Source organism: Capra hircus, chromosome 22, assembly GCF_001704415.2.
Source record: "Capra hircus breed San Clemente chromosome 22, ASM170441v1, whole genome shotgun sequence".
In the NCBI taxonomy this organism is placed as follows: Eukaryota; Metazoa; Chordata; class Mammalia; order Artiodactyla; family Bovidae; genus Capra; species Capra hircus.
Window position 1 is genome coordinate 43659093 of NC_030829.1, and position 25261 is coordinate 43684353.

The 25261-nt window shown below is 39.1% G+C and overlaps 2 protein-coding genes across 2 annotated transcripts in view; one reads left to right on the top strand and one right to left on the bottom strand.

Moving 5' to 3' along the window:
• DNAH12 (dynein axonemal heavy chain 12) overlaps nucleotides 1-25261 on the top strand; it is a 171174-nt gene that overhangs the window by 75406 nt on the left and 70507 nt on the right. The window contains exons 32-43 of the mRNA XM_018066673.1: nucleotides 7173-7256; nucleotides 7881-8069; nucleotides 9892-10011; nucleotides 10329-10445; nucleotides 11526-11723; nucleotides 13654-13805; nucleotides 15241-15379; nucleotides 16446-16612; nucleotides 18914-19169; nucleotides 20903-21202; nucleotides 21676-21854; nucleotides 23317-23509. Coding sequence (XP_017922162.1) covers nucleotides 7173-7256; nucleotides 7881-8069; nucleotides 9892-10011; nucleotides 10329-10445; nucleotides 11526-11723; nucleotides 13654-13805; nucleotides 15241-15379; nucleotides 16446-16612; nucleotides 18914-19169; nucleotides 20903-21202; nucleotides 21676-21854; nucleotides 23317-23509 — 2094 coding nt within the window. The remainder of the gene's footprint in view (nucleotides 1-7172; nucleotides 7257-7880; nucleotides 8070-9891; nucleotides 10012-10328; nucleotides 10446-11525; nucleotides 11724-13653; nucleotides 13806-15240; nucleotides 15380-16445; nucleotides 16613-18913; nucleotides 19170-20902; nucleotides 21203-21675; nucleotides 21855-23316; nucleotides 23510-25261) is intronic.
• LOC102168949 (40S ribosomal protein S27-like) lies at nucleotides 24949-25213 on the bottom strand. The gene has a single exon (XM_005695820.2). It carries the CDS (start codon nucleotides 25195-25197, stop codon nucleotides 24949-24951), a length of 249 nt encoding a protein of 82 aa, XP_005695877.1. The 5' UTR covers nucleotides 25198-25213.

A 25261-nucleotide genomic window follows, 5' to 3' on the forward strand; every position in this document is an offset into this window, starting at 1 on the left:
ATAATTATACTACTAAGTAAGCAAACTAGTTTAATTAACATTCAAACATATACTGTAGTACTTTATCATAGGTGGTTAGTCATTTGTTTATTATTCAGTCATATTGATTGGACTAAGGGGGAAAGCAAACAGACAAGAGATAGTGATGATTCAGAAGAGAGGGTTAATCAGTTTAGTCAAGTCTAAGGTAAGAGAAACCCTAGTAAGACCGTAGGCATTGAGAGAGGGCATCAGAGGGCAGACAGACTGAAACCACAATCACAGACAACTAGCCAATCTAATCACATGGACCACAGCCTTGTCTAACTCAATGAAACTAAGCCATGCTGTGTGGGGCCACCCAAGATGGAGGGTCACGGTGGAGGGTTCTGACAGAATGTGGTCCATTGGAGAAGGGAATGGCAAACCACTTCAGTATTCTTGCCTTGAGAACCGCATGAACAGAATGGAAAGCAAAAAGATAGGACACTGAAAGATGAACTCCCCAGGTCAGTAGGTGCCCGATATGCTACTGGAGATCAGTGGAGAAATAACTCTAGAAAGAATGAAGAGATGGAGCCAAAGCAAAAACAACACCCAGTTGTGGATGTGACTGGTGATGGAAGTAAAGTCTGATGCTGTAAAGAGCAATAATGCATAGGAACCTGGATTGTTAGGTCCATGAATCAAGGCAAATTGGAAGTGGTCAAACAGGAGATGGCAAGAGTGAACACTGACATTTTAGGAATCAGTGAACTAAATGGGTGAATTTAACTCAGATGACCATTATTTCTACTACTGTGGGCAAGAATCTCTTAAAAGAAATGGACTAGCCATCATAGTCAACAAAACAGTCCGAAATGCAGTACTTGGATGCAATCTAAAAAATGACAGAATGATATATGTTCATTTCCAAGGCAAACTATTCAATATCACAGTAATCTAAGTCTATGCCCCAACAAGTAATGCTGAAGAAGCTGAAGTTGAATGGTTCTATGAAGACCTGCAAGACCTTTTAGAACTAACACCCAAAAGGGATGTTCTTACCATTATAGGGGAATGGAATGCAAAAGTAGGAAGTCAAGAAACACCTGGAGTAACAGGCAAATTTGGCCTTGGAGTACAGAATGAAGCAGGGCAAAGGTTAATAGAGTTTTGCCAAGAGAATGCACTGGTCACAGCAAACACCCTCTTCCAACAACACAAGAGAAGACTCTACACATGGACATCACCAGATGGTCAACACCAAAATCAGATGGATTATATTCTTTGCAGCCAAAGATGGAGAAGCTGTATACAGTCAACAAAAATAAGACTGGGAACTGACTGTGGCGCAGATCGTGAACTCCTTATTGCCAAATTCAGACTTAAATCGAAGAAAGTAGGGAAAACCAGTAGACCATTCAGGTATGACCTAAATCAAATCCCTTACGATTATACAGTGGAAGTGAGAAATAGATTTAAGGGACTAGATCTGATAGACAGAGTGCCTGATGAACTACGGACAGAGGTTTATGACATTGTACAGGAGACAGGGATCAAGACCATCCCCAAGAAAAAGAAATGCAAAAAAGCAAAATGGCTGTCTGAGGAGGCCTTAAAAATAGCTGTGAAAAGAAGAGAAGCAAAAAGCAAAGGAGAAAAGGAAAGATATACCCATTTGAATGCAGAGTTCTAAAGAATAGCAAGGAGAGATAAGAAAGCCGTCGTCAGTGATCAGTGCAAAGAAATAGAGGAAAACAATAGAATGGGAAAGACTAGAAATCACTTCAAGAAAATTAGAGATATGAAGGGGACAATTCATGCAAAAATGGGCTCACTAAAGGACAGAAATGGTATGGACCTGACAGAAGCAGAAGATATTAAGAAGAGGTGGAAAGAATACACAGAAGAACTGTACAAAAAAGATCTTCACAACCCAGATAATCACGATGGTGTGATCACTCACCTAGAGCCAGACATCCTGGAGTGTGAAGTCAAGTGGGCCTTACGAAGCATCACTACAAACAAAGCTAGTGGAGGTGATGGAATTCCAGTTAAGCTATTTCAAATCCTGAAAGATGATTCTGTGAAAGTGCTGCACTCAATATGCCAGCAAATTTGGAAAACTCAGCAGTGGCCACAAGACTGGAAAAGGTCAGTTTTCATTCCAATCCCAAAGAAAGGCAATGCCAAAGAATGCTCAAACTACCGTACAATTGCACTCATCTCACACGCTAGTAAAGTAATGCTCAAAATTCTCCAAGCCAGGCTTCAGCAATACATGAATTGAGAACTTCCAGATGTTCAAACTGGTTTTAGAAAAGGCAGAGGAACCAGAGATCAAATTGCCAACATTGGGTGGAACATTGAAAAAGCAAGAGAATTCCAGAAAAACATCTGTTTCTGCTTTATTAACTATGGCAAAGCCTTTGACTATGTGGATCACAATAAACTGTGGAAAATTCTGAAAGAGATGGGAATACCAGACCACCTGACCCGCCTCTTGAGAAATTGTATGCAGGTCAGGAAGCAACAGTTAGAACTGGACATGGAACAACAGACTGGTTCCAAATCAGAAAAGGAATACGTCAAGGCTATATATTGTCACCTTGCTTATTTAACTTGTATGCAGAATACATCATGAGAAACGCTGGGCTGGAGGAAACACAAGCTGGAATCAAGATTGTTGGCAGAAATATCAGTAACCTCAGATATGCAAATGACACGACCCTTATGGCAGAAAGTGATGAAGAACTAAAGAGCCTCTTGATGAAAGTGAAAGAGGAGAGTGAAAAAGTTGGCTTAAAGCTCAACATTCAGAAAATGAAGATCATGGCATCCAGTCCCATTACTTCATGGCAAATAGATGGGGAAACAGTGGAAACAGTGGCTGACTTTAATTTTGGGGCTCCAAAATCACTGCAGATAGTGCCTGCAGCCATGAAATTAAAAGATGCTTACTCCTTGGAAAGAAAATTATGACCAATCTAGACAGTATATTATAAAGCAGATATATTATTTTGTCAACAGAGGTCCGTCTAGTCAAGGCTACAGTTTTTCCATTAGTCATGTATGGATGTGGGAGTTGGACTATAAAGAAAGCTCATTGCTGAAGAATTGATGCTTTTGAACTGTGGTGTTGGAGAAGACTCTTGAGAGTCCCTTGGACTGAAAGGAGATTCAACCAGTCTATCCTAAAGGAGATCAGTCTTGGGTGTTCATTGGAAGGACTGATGTTGAAGCTGAAACTCCAATACTCTGGCTACCTGATGTGAACAACTGACTCATTTGAAAAAATCCTGATGCTGGGAAAGATTGAAGGCAGGAGAAGGGGACAACAGAGGATGAGATGATTGGATGGCATCACCGACTCAATGGACATGAGTTTGCATAAACTCCGGAAGTTGGTGATAGACAGGGAGGCCTGATGTGCTGCAGTCCATGGGGTTGCAAAGCCAGACACAACTGAGTGACTGAACTGAACTGAAGGGTTCAGAGCCTGGTGGAAGGATTGTTTCATATCAGATGAGAGGGTAGCAGGAAAGGGGAATGTGTGGCTTTAATAGTGGAAATTTTGAAGGCAAATTATTTTTTCCTCGTTGTCCTCATGGAGTGATTTATTAGGATTCCATCTCACAAGGCAGTGGGTGGGTGGCAGGGACTCCAAGCCCCTAACAAACCATTTGCATGTGGAGCATGCCAACAGCGCACCTGGTCAAGGACAGACATGGTGCTATAGAGGCGACCTGGACACAGAACATGGGGCAAGTAAGGAGGCTGGGGTGATGGATGGGTAAAGAGGGGCCTAGTCTCCCCAACCCTCGTAGGCAGAGGAGGAAAAATAAGACTCATACTTTTCGTAAAACGCCCATTTGCTGGGTACTTTCTTTCTCCTTATCTTGAAAAATAACACGGGGGAAAAAAAATCTCAAAAGAAAAGAAAGGAATAAAACCGTAAGAAGGGGAGAGATGGGAGGCCAGGGGGAGCCTGACCACGGAGGGCTAGGGCGTCTGCCCCCTGCGCCTCAGCCTCCTCCCTTCTTGGCCCGGGGCCAGGCTCCCAAAGCCCCACCGGTGGGTCCCTGAGAGAAGGTGCGGGGCCTCGGCGAGGTCTCCGGGGGCCAGAGGAAAGAGGCCCATAGGCCTCCTGCTGGGTTCAGTTCGGGTTTGGGCCCAGCGAGCAGGGACGCCAGCTGTGCGGTCTATCTGGGTTCAGCCACCACGGGTCTGGGCCCCAGCAGAGGCCGGCAGTCCCAGGTGCAGCTCGTGGGTTTGATGCTCTCCGGCTGCTCCCGGAAATGCGGGAAGGAGGGCCGTGCGAGGGCGTCCGGGTGCCCGCAGTGCGTCATGGCCTCGTATGGACAGGCGGGTGGCCGTCGGGGGCCTCTGTCCGTCTGGTAGCCCTTTCCAGCCGCCGGGCGACGTCCTTCAGGGATGGATCCTTGGGTAAGACACTCGCCCGGAAGAGTAGATTTCCCAGAGAAGGATCTCGAAACGCCACACGTCTGACTCGGTGGAGAACCTGCTGTCAGGGCCTCGGGGGCCTCCTTCTGGACCGGCAGCTTGCGGGTGCCCTGGGTGCTGGAGGCCTCCTCGGTGAGGCCGGAGCACTGACCTGGGCCACATGGTCCCTCGGACACCGGCACCTCCAGGTGTCCCACGGCCTCGCTGACGTCTAGGGACAGCTCGAGGAGATAGTCTCCTCCCAGTACCGACTGAGCCCTCGCAGGTAGTCCCCCAGGGCCCCTCAGCCGTGTTCTCGGCTACGATGTAGACCCGCCTTCCTCCTCTCCGGTCGGGCCTAGGAGCTGCACCAGGTGTACCCTGAAGTTGCGTCAGGACCCAGGCTTCAGCCCGGAAGGCCCGGACAGGAGCGTCATTCTTAACGGCGACTCTGTTCGTTCCCTCTGTAGTTGCCCAGCATCACGCCTCCAAACTCTCCGTTCCCAGTGGTCTGCACTAGCTTCAGCCCCTTCCTGTTCAGCGCCTCGGTGCCCTCCGTGACGTCTGGCCTGTCCCTCTGATCTGAGGTGCAGTGCTCCTCCAGCTGCCTGAGGTCCATTTGGGTGCTGAGCTTGCTGGCTTGGTCCAAGATGCGGTGGCGTCCCCGGGGCTAGCCGGTGGTCTCCCGCACCAGGACAGGCCTGTCTGGTGGGCACAGCGGCCGCTCTGCCTGCTCCGCGTGGTCTGGCCGTGGAACCAGGCTGTGAAGCTGAGTTCCATGCGCCTTCACGCCCTCCGGCTCCTGGGCGTGGTTGGCTGGGGCGATGCCCTTGTGGCTCACCTTGTTCTTGGCTTTCTACCAGCTGGGGTCCTTGGTGACGGCCACTTGGTGAGCACGTCTTCTTTGCCCAAGGGAGGGTCTTTCTTGGTAGGGCAGTGAAAGTTGTACTTGGCAATATAGCCTGCATGGGAGGGCCAGGCGACCTGAGTTGCTGACATCTTCTCATTAGATCTGGCGTGCCCCCAGTCACAGGAAGGAGGACCTGTCACTTGGTACCACGAGAGCGCTGCCGTCCCGGCCCCCTCACTGCGGGCAGCACCAGTGGCCTGCGGAACAGTCCATGGTGTGGAGAGGGGCCCAGGGGTCCTGGGGGCTGCGGTACAAAGAAGTCTGTGTGCGAAAGAAAGGGGAGGAGAGACAGCCAGCCAGAGGCAGGGGCATGGCTCTGCGCCCGGGTAGAGGAGGGAAGAGAGGTGCGGGGGTGGGGACGGGGGTTGGGAGGGAGCTCGGGGTAGTATACAATGTAGCTGGGCCGGAAACCACAGTAGTTCCACTTGGGGACGTCGCGCTGGCAGCCCAGGGCCGCCCCCGGCCTCTGGATGGGGGCCAAGAGGTCTCGGCGGCCATAGGCTGGCTGGGGTGGGCGAGACAGGAAGCCCGGGTGTGGCCCCGACACCGCGGCAACCTGAATTGCCGACGTGTTGGAAGATTTGACAAATCCTTTGGACGATTTATTTCTTTGTTTGTGAAGCGGTAGACCGTGGTTCTTTGTACACTCGAGAAAGGGGAAGATTTAAATTAGCCATCAAGGAAAATGGAAAAGAGAGCTGTCTAGGAAAAGGAAGAAACATATCTGGGTGTTATGGATAACCCGATGGACTTAAGACCGTGAATTTTAAGCTTAGTGCCGAGGTCTGCCTCTGTGAGATTTTCTCTACCAATCTAAGCACTGTAGATGTAGGTGTAGTTCAGGTTGCTAGACTGGAAATACAGAAAGACTTTAAATATATTGACAGGAGAATGCTAGAAATGCTGGACCATAGAACAGAAGCTACCTAATGAAAGAAGTGAAAACAACAGGGGAATGAAAACCTCTGAAAATAAAGAGCAAATTTAGTAGGAGTCAACGGGTGAGAGAGCTGTATAGATAGGAGACATTATTAAAAGTTAATGACAATTACAAATGTGGAAGCCAAGGAGATTGAGAAAATAGAATAGCTTTAATAATAATGAATAAGATGGTTATTTGGCAGAAAAGACACAGTTGATAAATTCAGTTTTTTACATATTTGATTAAAGAGGAATGTTTTAGATTAAAAGAGACCCAGAGGAGACTGCAAATCCAATGCACGGTCCTTGATTGAATTTTGGTCTGAATAAATCATTTGAAAAGACATTCCTGATACAACTGAGAATATTTGAGTATTGGCTGAGTATTAGATGATATTAAGGAATTATTGGTAATTGTATTAGATGTGATAATCTTATTGTGGTTATACAGGAAAGTCCTTATTTTAAAAGATTAATATTGGCTTATTTGGATGTGAAATGCCACGATATTTGTAATGATCTTTAAAATACTTTTTAAAAAGACAAAGCAAATATGGCAAAATGTTACCATTGATTAACCCTAGAAGATGAGTATATGAATATTCATAGTATTCTCTATTTTTTCTGTTTCTCTTTTTTATTAATAAAAAATCTTACAACTATAAAATCTGTAGTATTTCCAGTAATTTTTAATAACAAAAACTGACATTAGTATAGGATTTTATAGTTTTTTCAATAGATCATGTAGTTCCCGTCTCCCCTCCTTATATGAGAGAAGACAGAGCTAGACTTAGATTTTAGATTTAAGATTTTTCTGGCTTCCATCCTAAGACTTATCCTGTTATATCCTAGGAGGTACTTTAATAAATAGAATAAACTTCTATCTAGGAAGTTTGAGATTTTTTAAAATAAACTTTTCAAAAATTGTTGCCTTCAGCTTTGCCTTATGAGTGGAGAAATCATTCAGATGTCCCCTCAAATGAGCCTCATCTTTGAAACAATGGACCTTTCCCAGGCTTCAGTAAGTTCATAATTTATTATAATAGTAGTCTATCCATTTGTTCACTGAGTCATGTCTTTTTTTCTGTATTGTTTGTTTCTTTATTAAATCTTAAATTATTGGAGTATAGTTGATATACAGTGTTATGTTAGTTTCAGGAATAAGTCATTTTTATTATGTGTCAGAAAGTGAGTTAGGCACAAAAAATACAAAGATGAATAAGACAGTGTATGCTCATTTAGAGAGGATGAGAAGCATGCTAATATATTATATATATATATATATATAGCCTGATATAGAGGTACATGTTAGTGCTCTAAGAATATGGAGGGGGCAAGTGCGCAAGCGAGGAATGGGTAGAGAGAGGACGTGGGAAAATGTTTGAGTGTTTGATCTGGTTTTGAGGGGTAAGACTTCTCTGTGCAGACTGGCTGGAGCTTGGCACTCCAAATCATGACAAGATGTCTTGAAGAGACTTGGAGCCATGACATATCTGGGGATCTGTAGCTGCAGATAGTTTCATCTAGTGTATGTGATGCTATAGAGGAAGACGGGAGCCAGATCATGAAGGACCTTATAAGTGGTGCAAAGAATTCTTTAATAACTACCAGATTGGAAAATGAAAACTTGTCTTTTTTCCTCTAGCCTGCCACTGTAAGCCGCTGTGGCATGATTTATTTGGAGCCCTCACAGTTGGGATGGAAACCACTTGTGTCTTCATGGTTGAATTCACTGAAAGGACCTCTACAGGAACCAGATCACCAAGCTCTTCTGAGAGGACTTTTTGACTGGTTAATACAGCCCACTTTAAAGCTCCGTAAGAAAAGATGCAAGGTAACATTATAATTCTCTTATCTACTCTAATTTCTTTACTTTCCATTTAACTCGACTAAGTTTAAAGTCAGGATGGTAAGATAAATAAATCTTTTCTACTTAGACATATAATATCCATTTTTTTAAAAAATCAAAAGATTTATTATGAACATCCATGATTCATATGCAGTAAGGAAAAATACAGAGAGATCCCACATACACTTCACCTGATTTTCCCCCATGGCAACATTTTGCAAGACAGTATTATAGTATCACAAGGATATTGATATTGATAACATCTACTGATCTCATTTACATTTCCCTAGCTATCCTTGTACTCATGTGTCTCTGTGTGTGTGTCTATATTCACATGCATGCATTTATCCATCAGCATTTACTTGTTTCTAATTTTAATATGTATGCTCAAAGTGTACAAGATGATTTGATATACATACATGTAGTGAAATGAATGGGCTTCTCTGGTGGTTCAGCTGGTAAAGAATCTGCCTGTAATGCAGGAGACCCTGGTTTGATTCCTGGATTGGGAAGATCCTCTGGAGAAGGGAATGGCTACCCACTCTAGTATTCTTGCCTGGAGAGTGAAATGATTATCACAGTCAGGATAATTACCATATCTCCTCAAATAGTTAACACATTTATGTGTATGTGTGTGTGATGAGAGCCCCTAAATCTACTCTGTTAGCAAATCTTCAGTATTGATACATACTGTACAGTATTACTAACTGTAGTTATCATGCTGTACATTAGATCTCTAGACTTATTCATCCTGCATAACTGTAACTTTGTACTGTTCACTCATTTCCCCATTTCTCCCACCTCCTCCCCACTTGTAACCTCTGTTTTACTCTGCTTCTTTTTATGTATTCAGCTTTTAGATCATGCATATAAGTGAGATCATGCAGTTTTTTCCTTTCTGTATCTGGCTTATTTCTCTTAGCATAATGTCCTTAAGTTTTGTCTATGTTGTTGCAAATGGCAGGATTTTCTTTTTTATGAATGAATATTATTCCATTATATATCTACCACAATATCTTTATCCATTCATCTGCCAGTGGACAGTTAGGTATTTCCGTATCTTGGCTGTTGTAGATAATGCTTCAGTGAATATGAGAGCACAGATATCTCCTTGAGGTACTTATTTTATTTCCTTTGAGTGTATACCTAGAACAGGGATTGCTGGATCATATGGTAGTTCTATTTTTAGTGTTTTGAGTCCCCTCCGTACCTTTGCACTAGTAATGACTGGGCTAATTTACCTTCTCACAGCCAGTGTGCAAGGGTTGTTTTTCTCCACATTCTTACCAACTCTAGTTATGTTTCATCTTTCTGATAATATCCATCCTAACAGGAGTGGGGTGATATATTATTGTGGTTTTGATTTGCATTTCCTTAATGATTAGTGAGGTTAACTGACTTTTCATATACCTCTGGACCATTAGTATGTTGTCTTTAATTTCAATATGACTTCTTTCCAGATCATTTACTTTCTCCTAGCTTAATATACAGGTAGACTGTATTTTTGATAAATGTTTGTTGAATAAATAAATTATAAACTTCATTTCTACTATCTCTAGAGCACTGTTTATTCTCTTACTAATTTTCATTTCTCAGAGAATTCAGAATAAGAATATGTTTCACACAATTGTGTAATGTATTACGCTAGACTAAAATATTTGAGAGATTTTTTAAATCATGGCTGTAATTTAAATTCTTTAGCTTTTATAGAGACTGTGAAAAGTATGGTTTTTTAAGTGAAACACTTATTTTCTTTTACTATGTATATAAGATGAATGTAAAGTATCTTATTCTTTTCACTTTGAAGGAACTGATTCCAACAAGCGATAGCAATGTGGTTGTCTCTCTCACACGCCTCTTTGAAGTCCTGCTCTGTAACGCGGTGGAGAATGATCCTACCAGCAAGCATATTCGTGTTTGGATTATGGTTGGTTTTATATTTATTGTGTTTTTTAAGTTATAGAATAAAAGGTGCCTCTGAGCAAATGTTGCTTGTCTTGAGAAAGACGTTACAAGACCCAGAGCTATTTTTTGATAAGCACCAAAAGAGTATCAGAAGACATTAAAGTTGCCCTGATCTGGTATTCTAATTTATAAGACAATTTAGAGAAAGTAAAATATGTCAGAATAAGTCAAAATGCCCTAATATTTATGAAAGATCATGATTTGATAAACAATAGAGTGACTTAATATTAAACCAATATGGACTTTAGGTGAATTGATCTTGTCTCAATGTTAAGCCAGAGTGTAAGCCATAACAAAGTGACTGTGAAAGACTGGGAGCAGGCATCCAGCCAGCTGGGTGGCGCATTGCAGGCAGAATCCAGAGAGCATATAGGTAGGGAGGAGTCAGTGGTCCAGGTTAGTTAATGGCTAGAGATCAGAGGATGGCAGAGAATCAGGCTCTCAGGGACCCAAGTGAAGGACGTGTTCTGTTCTCTGCCCTGGTCTATGCTACTTTCCTGTCCGCCACCTACTCTCAGATTCCTTAACCTCCTCTATGCAATCTATCTGCTCTTCGACCCTGTGATAATAGCGGTTCCCTCTCATTGTTTTCCCTTTACTTTGTTGCCACAGAAAATTTTCTCTTGAAATGTATTTGATAGACTTTTCTATCTAGATAAGGCATATGTACCTAGAGCAAAAATCAAGACAAAAGTAGGTTTTCCATCCATTACAGTCCCCCAGCCACCCTCCAGGCAGCCGCCGTTACCAGTGCCTCATGTAGCCTGCTAGAGATATTTGATACATATCCACTTTCACAGTGGCTCAGGTGGTAATAGTCTGCCTGCAGTGCAAGAAACCCAGGTTTGATCCCTGGGTTAGGAAGGCCCCCGGGAGAAGGGAATGGCTATCCACTCCAGTATTCTTGCCTGGAGAATTCCATGAACAGAGGAGCCTGGTGGGCTACAGTCCATGGGGTCACAAAGAGTCAGACACAACTGCGACTAACACACACACCCACTATTTTATACGTGTTAACATACTATGCATACTGATTTGCATTTTTTCTCACTATGTATTTTGGAGATCTTTCCATATTAGTGTTGTGGTACCTTTTTTTCCCTAAACAGCTATACACATTCCAGTGTATGTAGCTTATTCCAGTTAAGGTGATCTCTATTTGAGTTGCTTCAGATATTTTGCTACCACAAACAGTGCTGCAGTAAATATTCTTGTGCATTTTAACCAGCAAGAATATTTTTGAAGATAAACCCACTAAAAGAGAAACCCCTAAGTTATTTGGCATGAGCATTTTAAATTTAGACACATATTGCCAGAGGAATGATTTTTTTTTATGTGACTGAGATGTGCTCCATTCCACATTATTTGTAAATCTGATCTTTTCCAAGTAGGTTAACTAGAACTCAATATTTTAAATTTTAATCTGTTAAAAATCTCTTTTAAATAATTAGTTTAAATTAAACTTTTTCCTTTTTAAACCAACAGGCTTGCTTTATATTTTCTTTAATTTGGTCCATTGGAGGAAGCTGTGATACAGATGGTCGCATTGTTTTTGATATTTACATACGAATGGTCATAATGGGAAAAGATGAAAACAACCCAATACCTGAATCTGTGGGTAAATGGGAATGCAACTTTGATGAAAAAGGCCTAGTCTATGACTACATGTATGAGGTATGATGTAAGATGCTTGTTATGATAAACCATAGGACACAAAGTCTGAGATCAGTGGTCAAAACTGGGTTCCCATCCTAACGTTACTCTGACTCCTCCCTCTCTTTCGTTTCTCCTCCTATAACTTCTGGGCTTCCCTGGTGGCTCAGAGAGTAAAGAATCTGCCTGCAATGCAGGAGACCTGGGTTCGATTCCTGGGTTGGGAAGATCCCCTGGAGAAGGAAATGGCAACCCACTCCAGTATTCTTGCCTGGAGAATCCCATGGACCGAGGAGCCTGGTGGGCTACAGTACATGGGGTCGCAAAGACTCGACATGACTGAGCGATTAGCACACTAACTGATAACTTGTGGACAGTATAGATCCACTTGCTTGAAGAATATTTTATAATTTCAGATATACGTTAAATCTGTTTTCTCTAATTTAAAAAAGAAGTCACAAAAATATTCTTTTAAACAGCAAGCATTTATATAATCATTGATTCATGCAGATTTTACTTCACAAAGCCATAAGATCTGGATAGAGCCTTATTACAATTTTACCTGAATCTTATAGTCTATAGATGAAAAAGCAAACCTAGAAAGGCTACTGGCTAGCACAGCCAGGACTTGAACCCAACTCTCCTGATTGCCAGTGCAGAAAGGTCTCTCTAAAACCGTGCTAACACAGAATTTTAAGAACAAGACCAGAAAGATAGTTTCATTCACATTAGTCACATTGAGAAGTCAATAAAATAACATCTAAAACTAAAAAATCAAGAGATGATAGCCCAAGCATATTCTTTAAGAGTTGAAGGTAAAAAAAAAAGTTGAAGGTAAATATCAAAATATCTAGCTGAAAGAGGCTTGTAAGTTGCTGTTAGAGAGGAGAAAATGAGTGGGAAACTGCTCTTTTTCCTTAACCTTGTAAACTTGGATTCTAAAATATGTACATATATAGTTTTATGATAAAAATAAAAGATAAAACCTCAGAAATTAAGAACATGAATTACTAAAGAATCATTCATGCAAACTTGCAAAATTATCATAATCCAGGCACAAACCATATATATATACAATTTGTTAGAAAATATTTAAAAATTCTTAGATGCTCGCCATAGTCCTGGAATGGGGTCTAAGAGATCTCCTTCTTTGCCAAGTGTTAACTCTTTTGTTGCTTGATGAAAGGTGAGAAGTTGGTGAGAGACATTTAGGATCTCCAGGGAAGTGCAGGACAACCTGGAGAGGAAGATATCTGAGTGGGGGAGGGTGGATTCCCTAATCAGGATCACTCAGGGTGTTAAGACAGCAGATCTTCAGCCCATGGTTCAGAAAGAAGTTCAATAATGTATCAATCAGTTCAGCCTTTCGAATATATCCTGGCTGAATATCAGCCTGGCTCAATATGCCAAACAGAATAATTTTAGAGAAACAAATATAATAAGTTTATTTGATATTTTGTTTCTCTTGAGATTATTGCCTATTTGCTTTAAAATATGAAAACATCAAGCCAAAGTCCTATTAATTGTAACTTCAGCCACATCAGAGTGGCTCTCAGATAAATTCTTAATATATGCACAAGGACATCTTCAAGGCATTTTGGAAAAATTAGAGTGTTAAGAGAACATAGAGGCAAAAATATCTGAAATTTTATATATGTTGAATTTGTGATAACTAGGTTTCATTAAGTTCTTCAGGTTATCATTGAAAAGGAAAACTAAAACTAAATGTCTATTTCTTACACTGGATGGTGGATTCATGGGTGCATGTCAGTCTGCTTCATGAATTAAATACATTGTATACATTACTTCAGATGAATCTAATATTTCACAATAAAAAGCAGGAAAAGACTAAATACAGTTTTAAAAAGCATATATGATAATTATGTTAAAAAGAGCCTGTTAGATAGCAAGTGCATGGTTGTAATATTTTAAAACTTATGTTCTCTTATAGTTGAAACACCGAGGTCGCTGGGTCCACTGGAATGAACTAATTAAAAGTACTAGTTTAGGAAACAGACGTGTCAAGATTCAAGATATCATCGTCCCTACCATGGATACAATTAGATATACATTTCTAATGGATTTGAGTATTACCTATGCAAAGTAAGAAACTGTTATAACATGCATTTTAAATATTGCAGTACCTTTCCTATAGGATCATAGGATTTTTTAAGTGAACTTCAGAATCCATTTTCAGATAACTAAGACACTGAGCCACCCACTAACATTTCCGTAGTGACATCTGATACTCTTCAGTTGCTCAGTCGTGTCCGACTGTTTGCGACCCCATGAATTGCAGCACGCCAGGCCTCCCTGTCCATCACCAACTCCTGGAGTTCACCCAAACTCTTGTCCATCGAGTCGGTGATGCCATCCAGCCATCTCATCCTCTGTCATCCCCTTCTCCTCCTGCCCCCAATCCCTCCCAGCATCAGAGTCTTTTCCAATGAGTCAACTCTTCGCATGAGGTGACCAAAGTACTGGAGTTTCAACTTTAGCATCATTCCTTCCAAAGAACACCCAGGACTGATCTCCTTTAGAATGGACTGGTTGGATCTCCTTGCAGTCCAAGGGACTCTCAAGAGTCTTCTCCAACACCACAGTTCAAAAGCATCAATTCTTTGGCGCTCAGCTTTCTTCACAGTCCAACTCTCACATCCATACATGACTACTGGAAAAACCATAGCCTTGACTAGACGGACCTTTGTTGGTAAAGTAATGTCTCTGCTTTTGAATATGCTATCTAGGTTGGTCATAACTTTCCTTCCAAGGAGTACAGAAAACTAAGATCATGGCATCTGGTCCCATCACTTCATGGGAAATAGATGGGGAAACAGTGGAAACAGTGTCAAATTTTTACTTTAGTATGTCTCAAACAGGAGTTCTCCAGGTTTCTGTGAACATAAACTCAGGAGTTTTTTCGCTTTAAATTAGTTCAGACTACTCAAAAATGAGAAACCGTACTTGAAGCTATTAGAATAGAGAGTTCCTTAGAGTTTGCTTTTAGATGGGTATTTTCAGTTAGTAACACTGACTTGATTCAAAAATGCTATTGGCAGGTAGATGCAGCTGTTACTTTGTAGAATTCATTGCCATTTACTTTCTTACAGAAACCTTGTGGTACTGAGATAATTGCACAACAGCTTCAACCTCTCTCTTTGTCATCATCCTAATATTCCATCTTCACCTGTATCTCTATCTAAAAAGTACAAATATAGCACTTTCTGAGGAGACAAACACTGCCTTTATTTATTTTTTCTGAAAAGTTAAGCATGTGACTACTTGTTTTAGCATGTAACAATGTTACATCTGTCCATTAATAGTGACTTACTATTTAAGTTTTGAAAGTAGGCAAAAATGTGTGCTAGTTGTTACTTTTATCAGTCTTTTATGAAATGACAATGATAAATTAAAATGTGAGTTTTTGGGTGAAGATGATTTGATTATTATTTATGTTTTCAACTAACTCCAGTCTTCTCTAGTTGAAATGTGTTCTGACTTTTTCTCCTTCTGATGATATGTTCATTGTTTCATTAAGGCCACTACTTTTTGTGGGTCCAACGGGTACAGGAAAATCAGTGTATGTGAAGGATAAGCTGATGAATCACTTGGAAAAAAACTTGTACTTTCCTTTTTATGTTAATTTCTCTGCACGGACCAGTGCCAACCAGGTTCAGGTTAGTTAAAAGTTGGAAATATGGATCTATCATTTAAAATTTTTTTACTTATTTGATTAGCATTTAAAACTGTATTTTTTCCTTTGTAAACAGAGTGGTAGTTTTAAAATTTTTTTATTGGTATATAGTTGATTAATGATGTGTTAATTTCAGGTGTACAGCAAGGTGAATAATAAAACATATTTTAGTAAATCTTCTATGAATTTAAATAAAACCTCAGATATTTTATTTTTGGCTTTAAAGTAATTTTTAAAAATTAAATTTTAAGGACAAATTTCAAGAGGATATTTTTGCAGTAATACTGAATTGTTGAGCTTTGTACTTGTACTTGTACTTTGTACTTTGTACTTGTAGTACAAATACAAATACAAATCCTTTTTTCCTCCCCAAGCCCAAGAAGCAACAGTTGATTTCTTAACTGGAGAAGTATGAAGTATAAGAAGAGGGAGGGAGGGAGGGAGGTTTCTAACTTGTTCTTTCAATACTCTCCCAGATGGTACTTAGAGGCATTTGCTGCTTACTGAAGTTCTGTCAGTGAAAGATCTTTCAAACCATAGATTTTTTATCGTGTGACCCACCTTTTGCTCCTAGAGGTGCCAGGATGGAAGTACTGCGTGCAGTCTTTTCTAATTACCATTTTTATCTTCCATTCCTAGAATTATATCTATCCATTCTCTTCTGACCTGTGGGGCTTGTTTTCTTTGTTATAAGCTTATACAATTCTCTAATTTCAAAATACTGCAAGTTTAGTGCTTTTAAATATTAAGTTAAAGTTAATAGATATGTTGGGGTATCTGTGGCTGAAAAAGTTTTGTGTGTGCGGGGGTGTACAATGTAAATATATAAATAGGTGTGTATGTAACAATTCTGAGCACATAAAAGGGTTTCAATATATGCTCTTTGGATTATGTTGAATATGAAGTTTCACATAACCCTAAAAATGAATAAATTTAAGTGAATAACCTGGTAATGCTTGACATTATTGCCTTACATAATTAGACTGTTAATTTTTTTCTGATGTTAAGTATGGCTTTAAATATACTACACTTTCTACTTTATGTTTTAGAACATTATTATGGCTAGACTGGATAAAAGACGCAAAGGAGTTTTTGGACCACCTATGGGAAAGAAATGTATAATTTTTATAGATGACATGAATATGCCTGCATTGGAGAAATATGGAGCTCAACCTCCTATTGAATTATTACGACAATTTTTTGACTGTGGGAATTGGTAAGTATTTACCTGAAGTCTTAAGTAGCCATGTTGAGGTAACTTCTTGTTCTCTTTTTCTGTTTTTATTTTTTCACATCAAAATAATACATTTTTGTAAATTACTTAATGGGAGAAAATGGTTGTTCAGATTTTCTTATATGGAAAATTTTGGAATACCTTCCTATACTTTTTTATATCATGGAAGAATAATCCACAAGTATATTTATTTAATAATATATTAGTTCTTACCCTTTTAAGCTACTACTTTCAGTTATTAAAAATAATTTCCCAATTATATCTTTTACTATCACCCAGCACTGAGAATTTATGGATAGTCTCCCACCTAAACAAACAACCAGCACCCTATGTTTCCACCATTTAAAATTCCTTATATTATCTATGATTATTTGGAACTACCATATCTTTGAGATGGCTTGGTTTTGACAGCAATTTCATGAATAACTCTTCCACTCCTTCCACCCTGTTTTACAATAATGTGATTAGTTTCTAACACATATGACATTGTATATTTTAGTTAGGATTAATAATTCTGCATGTCCTCCTATTAAAATATTTCCCTAATCCCTAATATGCTGTGATTTTTATCTCAAGGCAAGGATAGATTACTTATAAAACTAAATCATATTTTGGGATTATGTATTTTTTTGTTATTGCATGCCCTGGAATCTTGCTTTCAGGAGATAACCACTGTTAATAGTGTATTCTCTATTCTTCTGAGGTTTTTTTCCTATATAAATATGTTTATTTAAAAAAAACCCATGTTGCAAATAATATTTTATAACTTATTTGCACTTAATATATTTAACTATATTATTTATATGTTTCATTCACTTATCCATATTATTGGGCTTTCCTAGTAGCTCAGATGGTAAAGCATCTGCCTGCAATGCAGGAGACCCGGGTTCGACCCCTGGGTTGGGAAAATCCCCTAGAGAAGGAAATGACAACCCACTCCAGCATTCTTGCCTGGAGAATTCCATGGACAGAGGAGCCTGGTGGCCTATGGCTTATGGGGTCACAAAGAGTCAGACATGACTGAGCGACTAACACACACAAGCATCCATATTATTTGTTTATCTCATTTATTTTATTGGCTTTTAATACTATTTAGTTTTGTGAATCTTACTATAATTTATTTAACTAGTCCCTATTGACAGTTATTAGAGTTGTCAAAAACCAGGTCATATTTTCATACTTTCTATGGTGCTTTTAGAGTAAAGACTGGCTGTATAAATTTCTCCCACCATTACCCCCCTTTTTTGCAAGAACTTCAGTGTTAAAGGACTTTATGATCTATTTGAAATAGGCACCTTTTCACTCTGAAAAGTTCCAACTAAATTGAGTCATTTTTATATCCTTTTTTATATTCCCTAATGGGTATCTTTTTATGTAACAAAAATGTATAGGTTCTCTTTATATATCCTTCTGTGCTCCGAAGATAAGGTTTGAGATGAGAAAAAGGAATCAGAACTTAGCTGTAAGTAGAGTAAGTATATTGCTTATTGTCTAAATAAGGACATTTCTGAGAGTAAAGGGAGGCTGTTAATAGTTACTACAGGACAGGCGCAAACCAGAATTTTCTAAGACAAAGTGGGACATATAGTCATCTTGCCTATAACTGGCTACAAAAAAGATTGATCTCTCATCCATACTTCTGGATTTGGAGTGTAAGACACAATGCAGAGAGTTAAATGGAAAGAAGAATTGGACAAAAGAAAGGCAAGAACAAGAGGAAGGGACATTCTAGATACCCAGAATCTGGATAGCGTTTTCAGTGTCAGTGAAAGGAAAAGCAGAGTGCTGCTTTAAAACAAGTTTTCTCCACAGATTGTTGGTTGCCTGAGGTGGGGCGGAGCAAAATAGGGAAAGGGGGTCAAGTAAGTCAGGGGGTGCAATGTACATCATGTTGACTATAGTTTAATAATACTGCACCACATATTTGAAAATAGCTCAGAGGAAGAATTGTGAAAGTTATCACAGGAAAAAAAAATCTTTGTAACTGTGTCTGGTGACAAATGTTAACTGAACTTATTGTGGTGAGCATCTCGCAGTATATGCAAGTATCAAATCATTATGCAGTACACGGAAACTAACGTTATATCAGTTATACCTCAGTAAAAAAAAGAAGGAAAAATGATAGGAATCCGTACAAAAAGACTTCTGTTTTTTACTCCAAGCAATATCTGATCTTCCTTTTAGAAAAGCTAAAATCAGATACAGTTTCAAAGGAGCTCTGCTTTTCAGTCCATCTTGTTGGCTTTATTACTGACTGTTTTGGGATTTTTATGTGCTTTTAAGGTATGACCTGAAGGACACAAGTAAAATCACGTTGGTTGACATACAGCTGATTGCTGCCATGGGCCCTCCAGGTGGTGGAAGAAATCCAGTTACTCCCCGTTTTATTCGGCATTTCAACATCTGCACCATTAATAGTTTCAGTGATGAAACTATGGTCCGAATCTTCTCATCAATTGTAGCATTCTACCTTAGGACTCGTGACTTTCCTCCTGAGTACTTTTTAGTTGGAAACCAGATTGTCAGTGGGACTATGGAGGTGAGCAAAGAATGCAGAACAAAGTCTTTAATATTACATATATCTGCATTTGATTGTTCGGGTTTTGTATTTTTTTCTTTTCCCCGCTAGCCATCTACTTTTTGTCTTCACTGTCAGAGAAGCTGTCAGGAAGGTTTGAAAACAGGAAGATTGTAGGCTTTGAAATTGGGAAATCTAGCTGGATTTGAGTCTTGACTGCTATTTGTTAGCTATCTAGCTTTGTGCAAGCAACTTAACCTTAGTTTTTTAATCACTAAAATGGGAGCTAATATCTATTTCACAAAGGTTGTTATAAGGAAATCATACAGAACCAGTATCTGTCACATTGTAGGTGTTGCCTTAATTGTTGGGTTCCTACTCTAGTATTTATTAAATTTCCCTTCTCTCTCTCTTTCTTCATGTTTATATATATATATATATATATATATATAAAGAAATTTACTCAGCTTATGAATACCTTATTTTTGCCAGACTGAATAACTTAGCAGTGGAAGTGAGGAAAAAAAAGGTGGGACACAAGGGTGGGACTAGAAAATGAGACTGTCCATATGGCCAAAGAGTAGCCCTTAACTTACTCAATGTATGTTACCTGCCTCTGCTCAGAGACCAGCCTCATAGCTGATGGTAAAAGGGGAAAAATGTATTTAAGGTAGTTTAGTGATAATCTCATTGAACTAGGCTTTCTGGAGGTTGAGATCACTGCAACCAGAAGCAAAAAGCCCCTGAGAATCAATCCATCAGTTCCAAAAGCATTGGGTCTTTCTAAAGTTCTTCTGCCCCTGTTCTGGTGGAATAGTGTGCTGTTAAAATAGAGAAACTAAAATAGCAAAGAGATAGTCCATTGCAATTACTATACTTTATTCTGATACAGAAAAGTGCTTCTCTTTATAAAATATATTTATTTCTATTTATAAAATATGATATTTGTATTATGTATTTATATATCCTGGAAAGAGAAGGGAGTTGGTTAGGCAGAATAGAATACAGAAAGGATCCTCTGGGTTTTTCTTTCTGTCTTTGATACACTTGATAACACCTACCATGTGTGGAGATTAAGGGCGGGAAATGAATTAGAGAAGATATAAATTAGATAAATTTATAAATTAAAAAATAAATCTTTTTCTATATTATCAAAGGTCTAATTTATCTTTCTTCAAGAGAATTATAAGCTTAATGAATTCAGCGTATAGTAAAAATATACTTCATTTTGATATTATAGCCAATTAAGATAGAAGGAAGAGAAGGGAGAGAGAAGGGAAGGGAGAGAATATGTTGATGTGAAGTCAGTGGTGGTCAAAGAAAATTGTTTCATCATCTTGTTCATTTCGAATGTTTCAGAATACATTGTCTGATTTCACTTTCTACTGAAGTTTTTGTTCAATGTTTAATCCCAGGTCATTCACCTTTAAATGGAACAACTATAATTACTGGGAAATAAAAGCATTGTCACTTTTTGGGCATGGATGGAATCAGATGATATTAAGTTCCCTCAACTTTATAATTCCTGGTCAAGTGCTGTAAAGCAAAATAAATAGACATATGCTATGATACACTCAGAAATATACAATATAATATATAAGCCAATATAATCTGATAGGATAAATAAAATGTTTTATATAATATACTCTTTGTTACAGCATATTATCTTGTTGTTGACTTTATAGTACAGTGTTGTTGGCTTTGCTGATTATAAGCATTTGACTTTTTGCTTTGTTGCTTTTTTTTATATTCAGATATATAAACAATCTATGGAAAATCTTTTGCCCACTCCCACAAAATCTCACTACACTTTCAACTTGCGGGATTTTTCACGTGTCATCCAGGGCTGTTTGCTCATTGAAAGAGATGCTGTGGAGGGCAAGCACACTATGATCCGTCTGTTTGTGCATGAGGTTCTCCGAGTGTTTTATGATCGCCTCATTAACGACAGTGACCGATTCTGGCTGTTCACTTTAACCAAAAATGTTGTAAAGGACCATTTTAAAGAATCATTTGATAGTGTCTTTTCACATTTGAGGAAAGGGAATGCACCAGTGAGTATATTTACTGTTTAAAAACAAGTTAAAACAGTCTAATAGCAGGAATTATTACAGTCAACTTATCTTTAGAAGAATGCTATTACTCCTTCATGATCATATTCTTTTTAATGCTCGTCATAGATCAATATTTAGCTTGAGAAGATTTGATTTCAGAATAGTTATATATATAACATAGAAGTTATATGTTAGGGATTGAATGATAATAGTAGATATAAGGTGCTTAGCATGGTGACTATCGCTTAGTAACTACTCACTAAATGGGTGCTTAGAATGACTTTTCCAGCTTCCAGTGTTGGGGGAGGGGGAAACTTATATGATAGAAAAAAGCTCTCTTCATTTCCTCAGGATATAATGTAGTTTCGGGTGTTAATTATACAACTATATTAGTTATTACCCGAATGTTTAGAAGAATTGTTTATTTTAGAAAAAATTTTAACTTTTGTAATTTGTTGATTTCCATTTTATAGATATCTGAAGAGGAGCTAAGAAATCTCATGTTTGGTGACTATTTGAATCCTGACCTTGAAGGAGATGACAGAGTTTATATTGAAATTCCAAATATTCATCATTTTAGTGACGTTGTAGACCAATGTTTAGATGAGTATAATCAAACTCACAAAACAAGAATGAATCTTGTCATTTTTAGGTACTGTATTTGGTTTTGATGCTTAAAATTACTATTTGTAAAATTTTATTGTGAAATGTTTAGAATGTAAAAAAGGATTTTTTAATTTGAATTTATTTGAATATTTATTTAAATTAATTTATTTGAAATCTCTAGCAATTTATTTGAAATCTCTTGTGTAGCCAGCCCTCCCTCACTGCATTCCCGTTGTTGCTTGCAGGGGTAAAAGGAAACTCATGTGTTTCTTTAGATTTTTACTACATGTGTGTGTTCCTAAGGGCTTCCCAGGTTGCTCAGTGGTAAAGAATCCACCTACCAATGCAGGAAGCGCAAGTTCAATCCCTGGGTTGGGAAGGTCCCCTGGAGGAGGAAATGGCAACCCTCTCCGTATTCTTGCCTGGGGAATCCCATGGACAGAGGAGCCTGGTGGGCTACAGCCCATGGAGTCACAAAGAGTCGGACAGTTAGTGACTGAGTATGCCCACACGTATGTTCCTAAACATACAGGCAGTCTTATTTTGCGTGTTTAAAAATCATATAAGTGGTATCATTCTGTGTATATTCCTTTGCAAGTTGGTTTATTCCAGACTGTGAAATTCACAAAAAAACAAAGTTTTACTACTGTATTGCATTCCACTGTATAATTTTAACACAGTGGAATCATTCTTCTGAGATAGACTTCTGTTTCAGATACTAAGTACTGTAGACTAGGTAACTTCTAGATTTGTAATTATGAAAAAGGTTTGAATATTTGTGTCTCCTTGGTTACATGTGTAGGCTATATTCTTAGAAGTGGAATTATTATGTCATGATATGTTAGCATCTCTACTTTACTAAGTTTTGCCAAAGTCTCTTCAGAAATGATCATTGTTTTTTAGAACTTCCATTGTTTCCCACCCTTGCCAACACTTAGGACTGCCAGATTTGATTAGTTTTGTCCGTATCACACTGTGTCTTTATTTTAATTTCCCTGATTACTAGTGTGTGGATACCTTTTCTGTATGTATATAACTGACTTTTTAGTTCTCACATAGAAATCCTAGTATTAAAATGTCGAATACATTTTTTCTTTTCCTTTTACCTTGCTTGTGATATCTTAGTTCCCTGACCAGGGATTGAACCCTGGCCCTTGGCAGTGAAAATCCAGAGTCCTAACTAGTGGACCACCAGGGAATTTCTGAAGAAATCTTTTAAATGAAAATACTATACGCCAGTACAAATAGTTAACAATTTCATTTTATTTTTGTAACTTACATATATTATATTTCCTGAATTTGTACTTCAAATAGTTTTCCTTTACATCAAATGGTCGAATTGTAACTGCCTTTGAAATACCACACTTATTCATGATTACGTCTTTAAAATTGAGATAGAAACATATGGGACAGCAAAGTCCACCCTTCTAGGGAGGTAAAGCAATAATTATGGGTAAATAAACATTTACATTTGTATTTTCAAGTATAATAATATCTATATATCATAGGTATGTATTGGAACATTTATCCCGAATATGTCGGATTCTGAAGCAGTCTGGTGGAAATGCTTTGCTTGTCGGACTTGGAGGAAGTGGTCGTCAATCTTTAACACGTCTCGCTACATCCATGGCAAAAATGCAGATTTTCCAACCAGAAATTTCAAAGAGTTATGGTATGAATGAGTGGAGAGAGGACCTGAAGGTAAAATCAGGAGGATATCTAGTGTCTGAAATAACATCCGTGCATTCTTTTATCTGTAAAGAGAGAGCCAACCTGTATAGCTAGCTGTGTGCTGAATGCAATGGTGATAATACCACTATCCCTAGGCAGTTACCGTATGTGCTGAGCACTGTTTGAAGTGCTTTACATATGTGCTTTCTTTCTACAAGTATGGCAGTTCAGTGTAGCGGGTATGGTTGTCTCTGTGTTTTACTGATAGGGAAACTGAAGTTGAGAACAGGTATGCACAGCAGAGTGGGATTTATAACTTCAGTCTTATCCACTGCATTCTTACCATGCTGCTGCTGATTCTATCTTTATTCTAGTGCAGAAAGGCCTTATTTCAGACAAATGTGTTTTTTCAGTAGACTGTTAGATACAAACCTCAGTGGTGATGACGATGTCATCAAAGTTGTCAAATCTTGATAGTTTCTTTAGAGCTGTGCTGCTGTTTCAGTAACCAGTAGAAGAGTGGAGGGCATACTTGGGCTTCATACGCACATGCCTGTGGTTTTGCTGGCCCTGGAAGAGAGATGACCCAAAGTGGAAAAAAACAAGAGAGACTTTGCTGGACTTTTTAAACTTTTTCTGACCTTCATGTACTAAATAAGTCTACATCTTAAAAATGAGTGTGGAGAACAGGCTTTTATATCTCCATTCTTAGATGGACAGATTCTTTCTTTTTTCAAATCCATCTTAGTTCCTGAAGTGAGACTGTGAATGGGCCCTCTTAAATCATAAGCCCACCTCTGAATCAATGACTGTGCCTCGGGGCTTGGAAAATTGGCCAGTTGGAGTCTCCCACTGGAGGGATGGGTAAAATGGAGGCCCAGATAGACAGTGCCACCAGAATGGGAGAAGTGAAAGTGAAAGTTGCTTAGTCATGTCTGAATCTTTGTGACCCCCATGGACTATAGTCCATGGTATTCTCCAGGCCAGAATACTGGAGTGGGTAGCCATTCCCTTCTTCAGGGGATCTTCCCAACCCAGGGATCGAACCCAGGTCTCCCACATTGCAGGTGGATTCCAGCTGCTTGTGCTTTCCTTGTGGCTCAGCTGTTAGATATAAACCTCAGTGGTGATGACGATGTCTTCAAAGTTGTCAAATCTTGAGCTGTGCTGCTGTTCCAGTAAGCAACAGAGTAGTGGAGGGCATACTTGGGGCTTCATACACACGTGCTTATGGTTCTGCTGGCCCTGGAAGAGAGATAACCCAAAGTGGAAAAAAACAATAGCGACTTTGCTGGACTTTTTAAACTTTTTCTGATCTTCGTGTAATAAATAAGTCTCCATCTTAAAAGTGAGTGAGCCACAAGGGAAGCCCCAATGGGAGAGGTACTACTCTAAAATTGAGATTTAAAAAAAAATCCAAAACGTGTGTTTTGGGGATGGTTTCCCATTCATCTTAATACAGGGAGCTTTCAGTGTCGCTTCTGTCTGAAAGAGCATCCTTCTGTAAGCCTTGTTTTTCCTCCTGTAGGGTGGCAGAGGACAGTAGAGCAGCCAACACACAAAACTACTGTTTGTGCATGGCTAAAGATGGTGGTGATTTTATAGCAACCTGGGCATTTTACATCCATGAAATAGGAATTGGGGCTCTGCACCAGGCGCTTCTTGTGTTTCCTCTTCTCTTCTGGAGAGGGATGAAGAAGATCCTTTGTGAGAGGCATGTTCTCATGAGGAGGTCGTCACCGCCAGAAAGGGCGCGATGTTGTTATCAAAAGAAAGGAAAGG

Coding starts and splice junctions, on each gene's coding strand:
- LOC102168949 (XM_005695820.2), bottom strand. CDS start 25,197: ATGCCTCTCACAAAGGATCTTCTTCATCCCTCTCCAGAAGAGAAGAGG.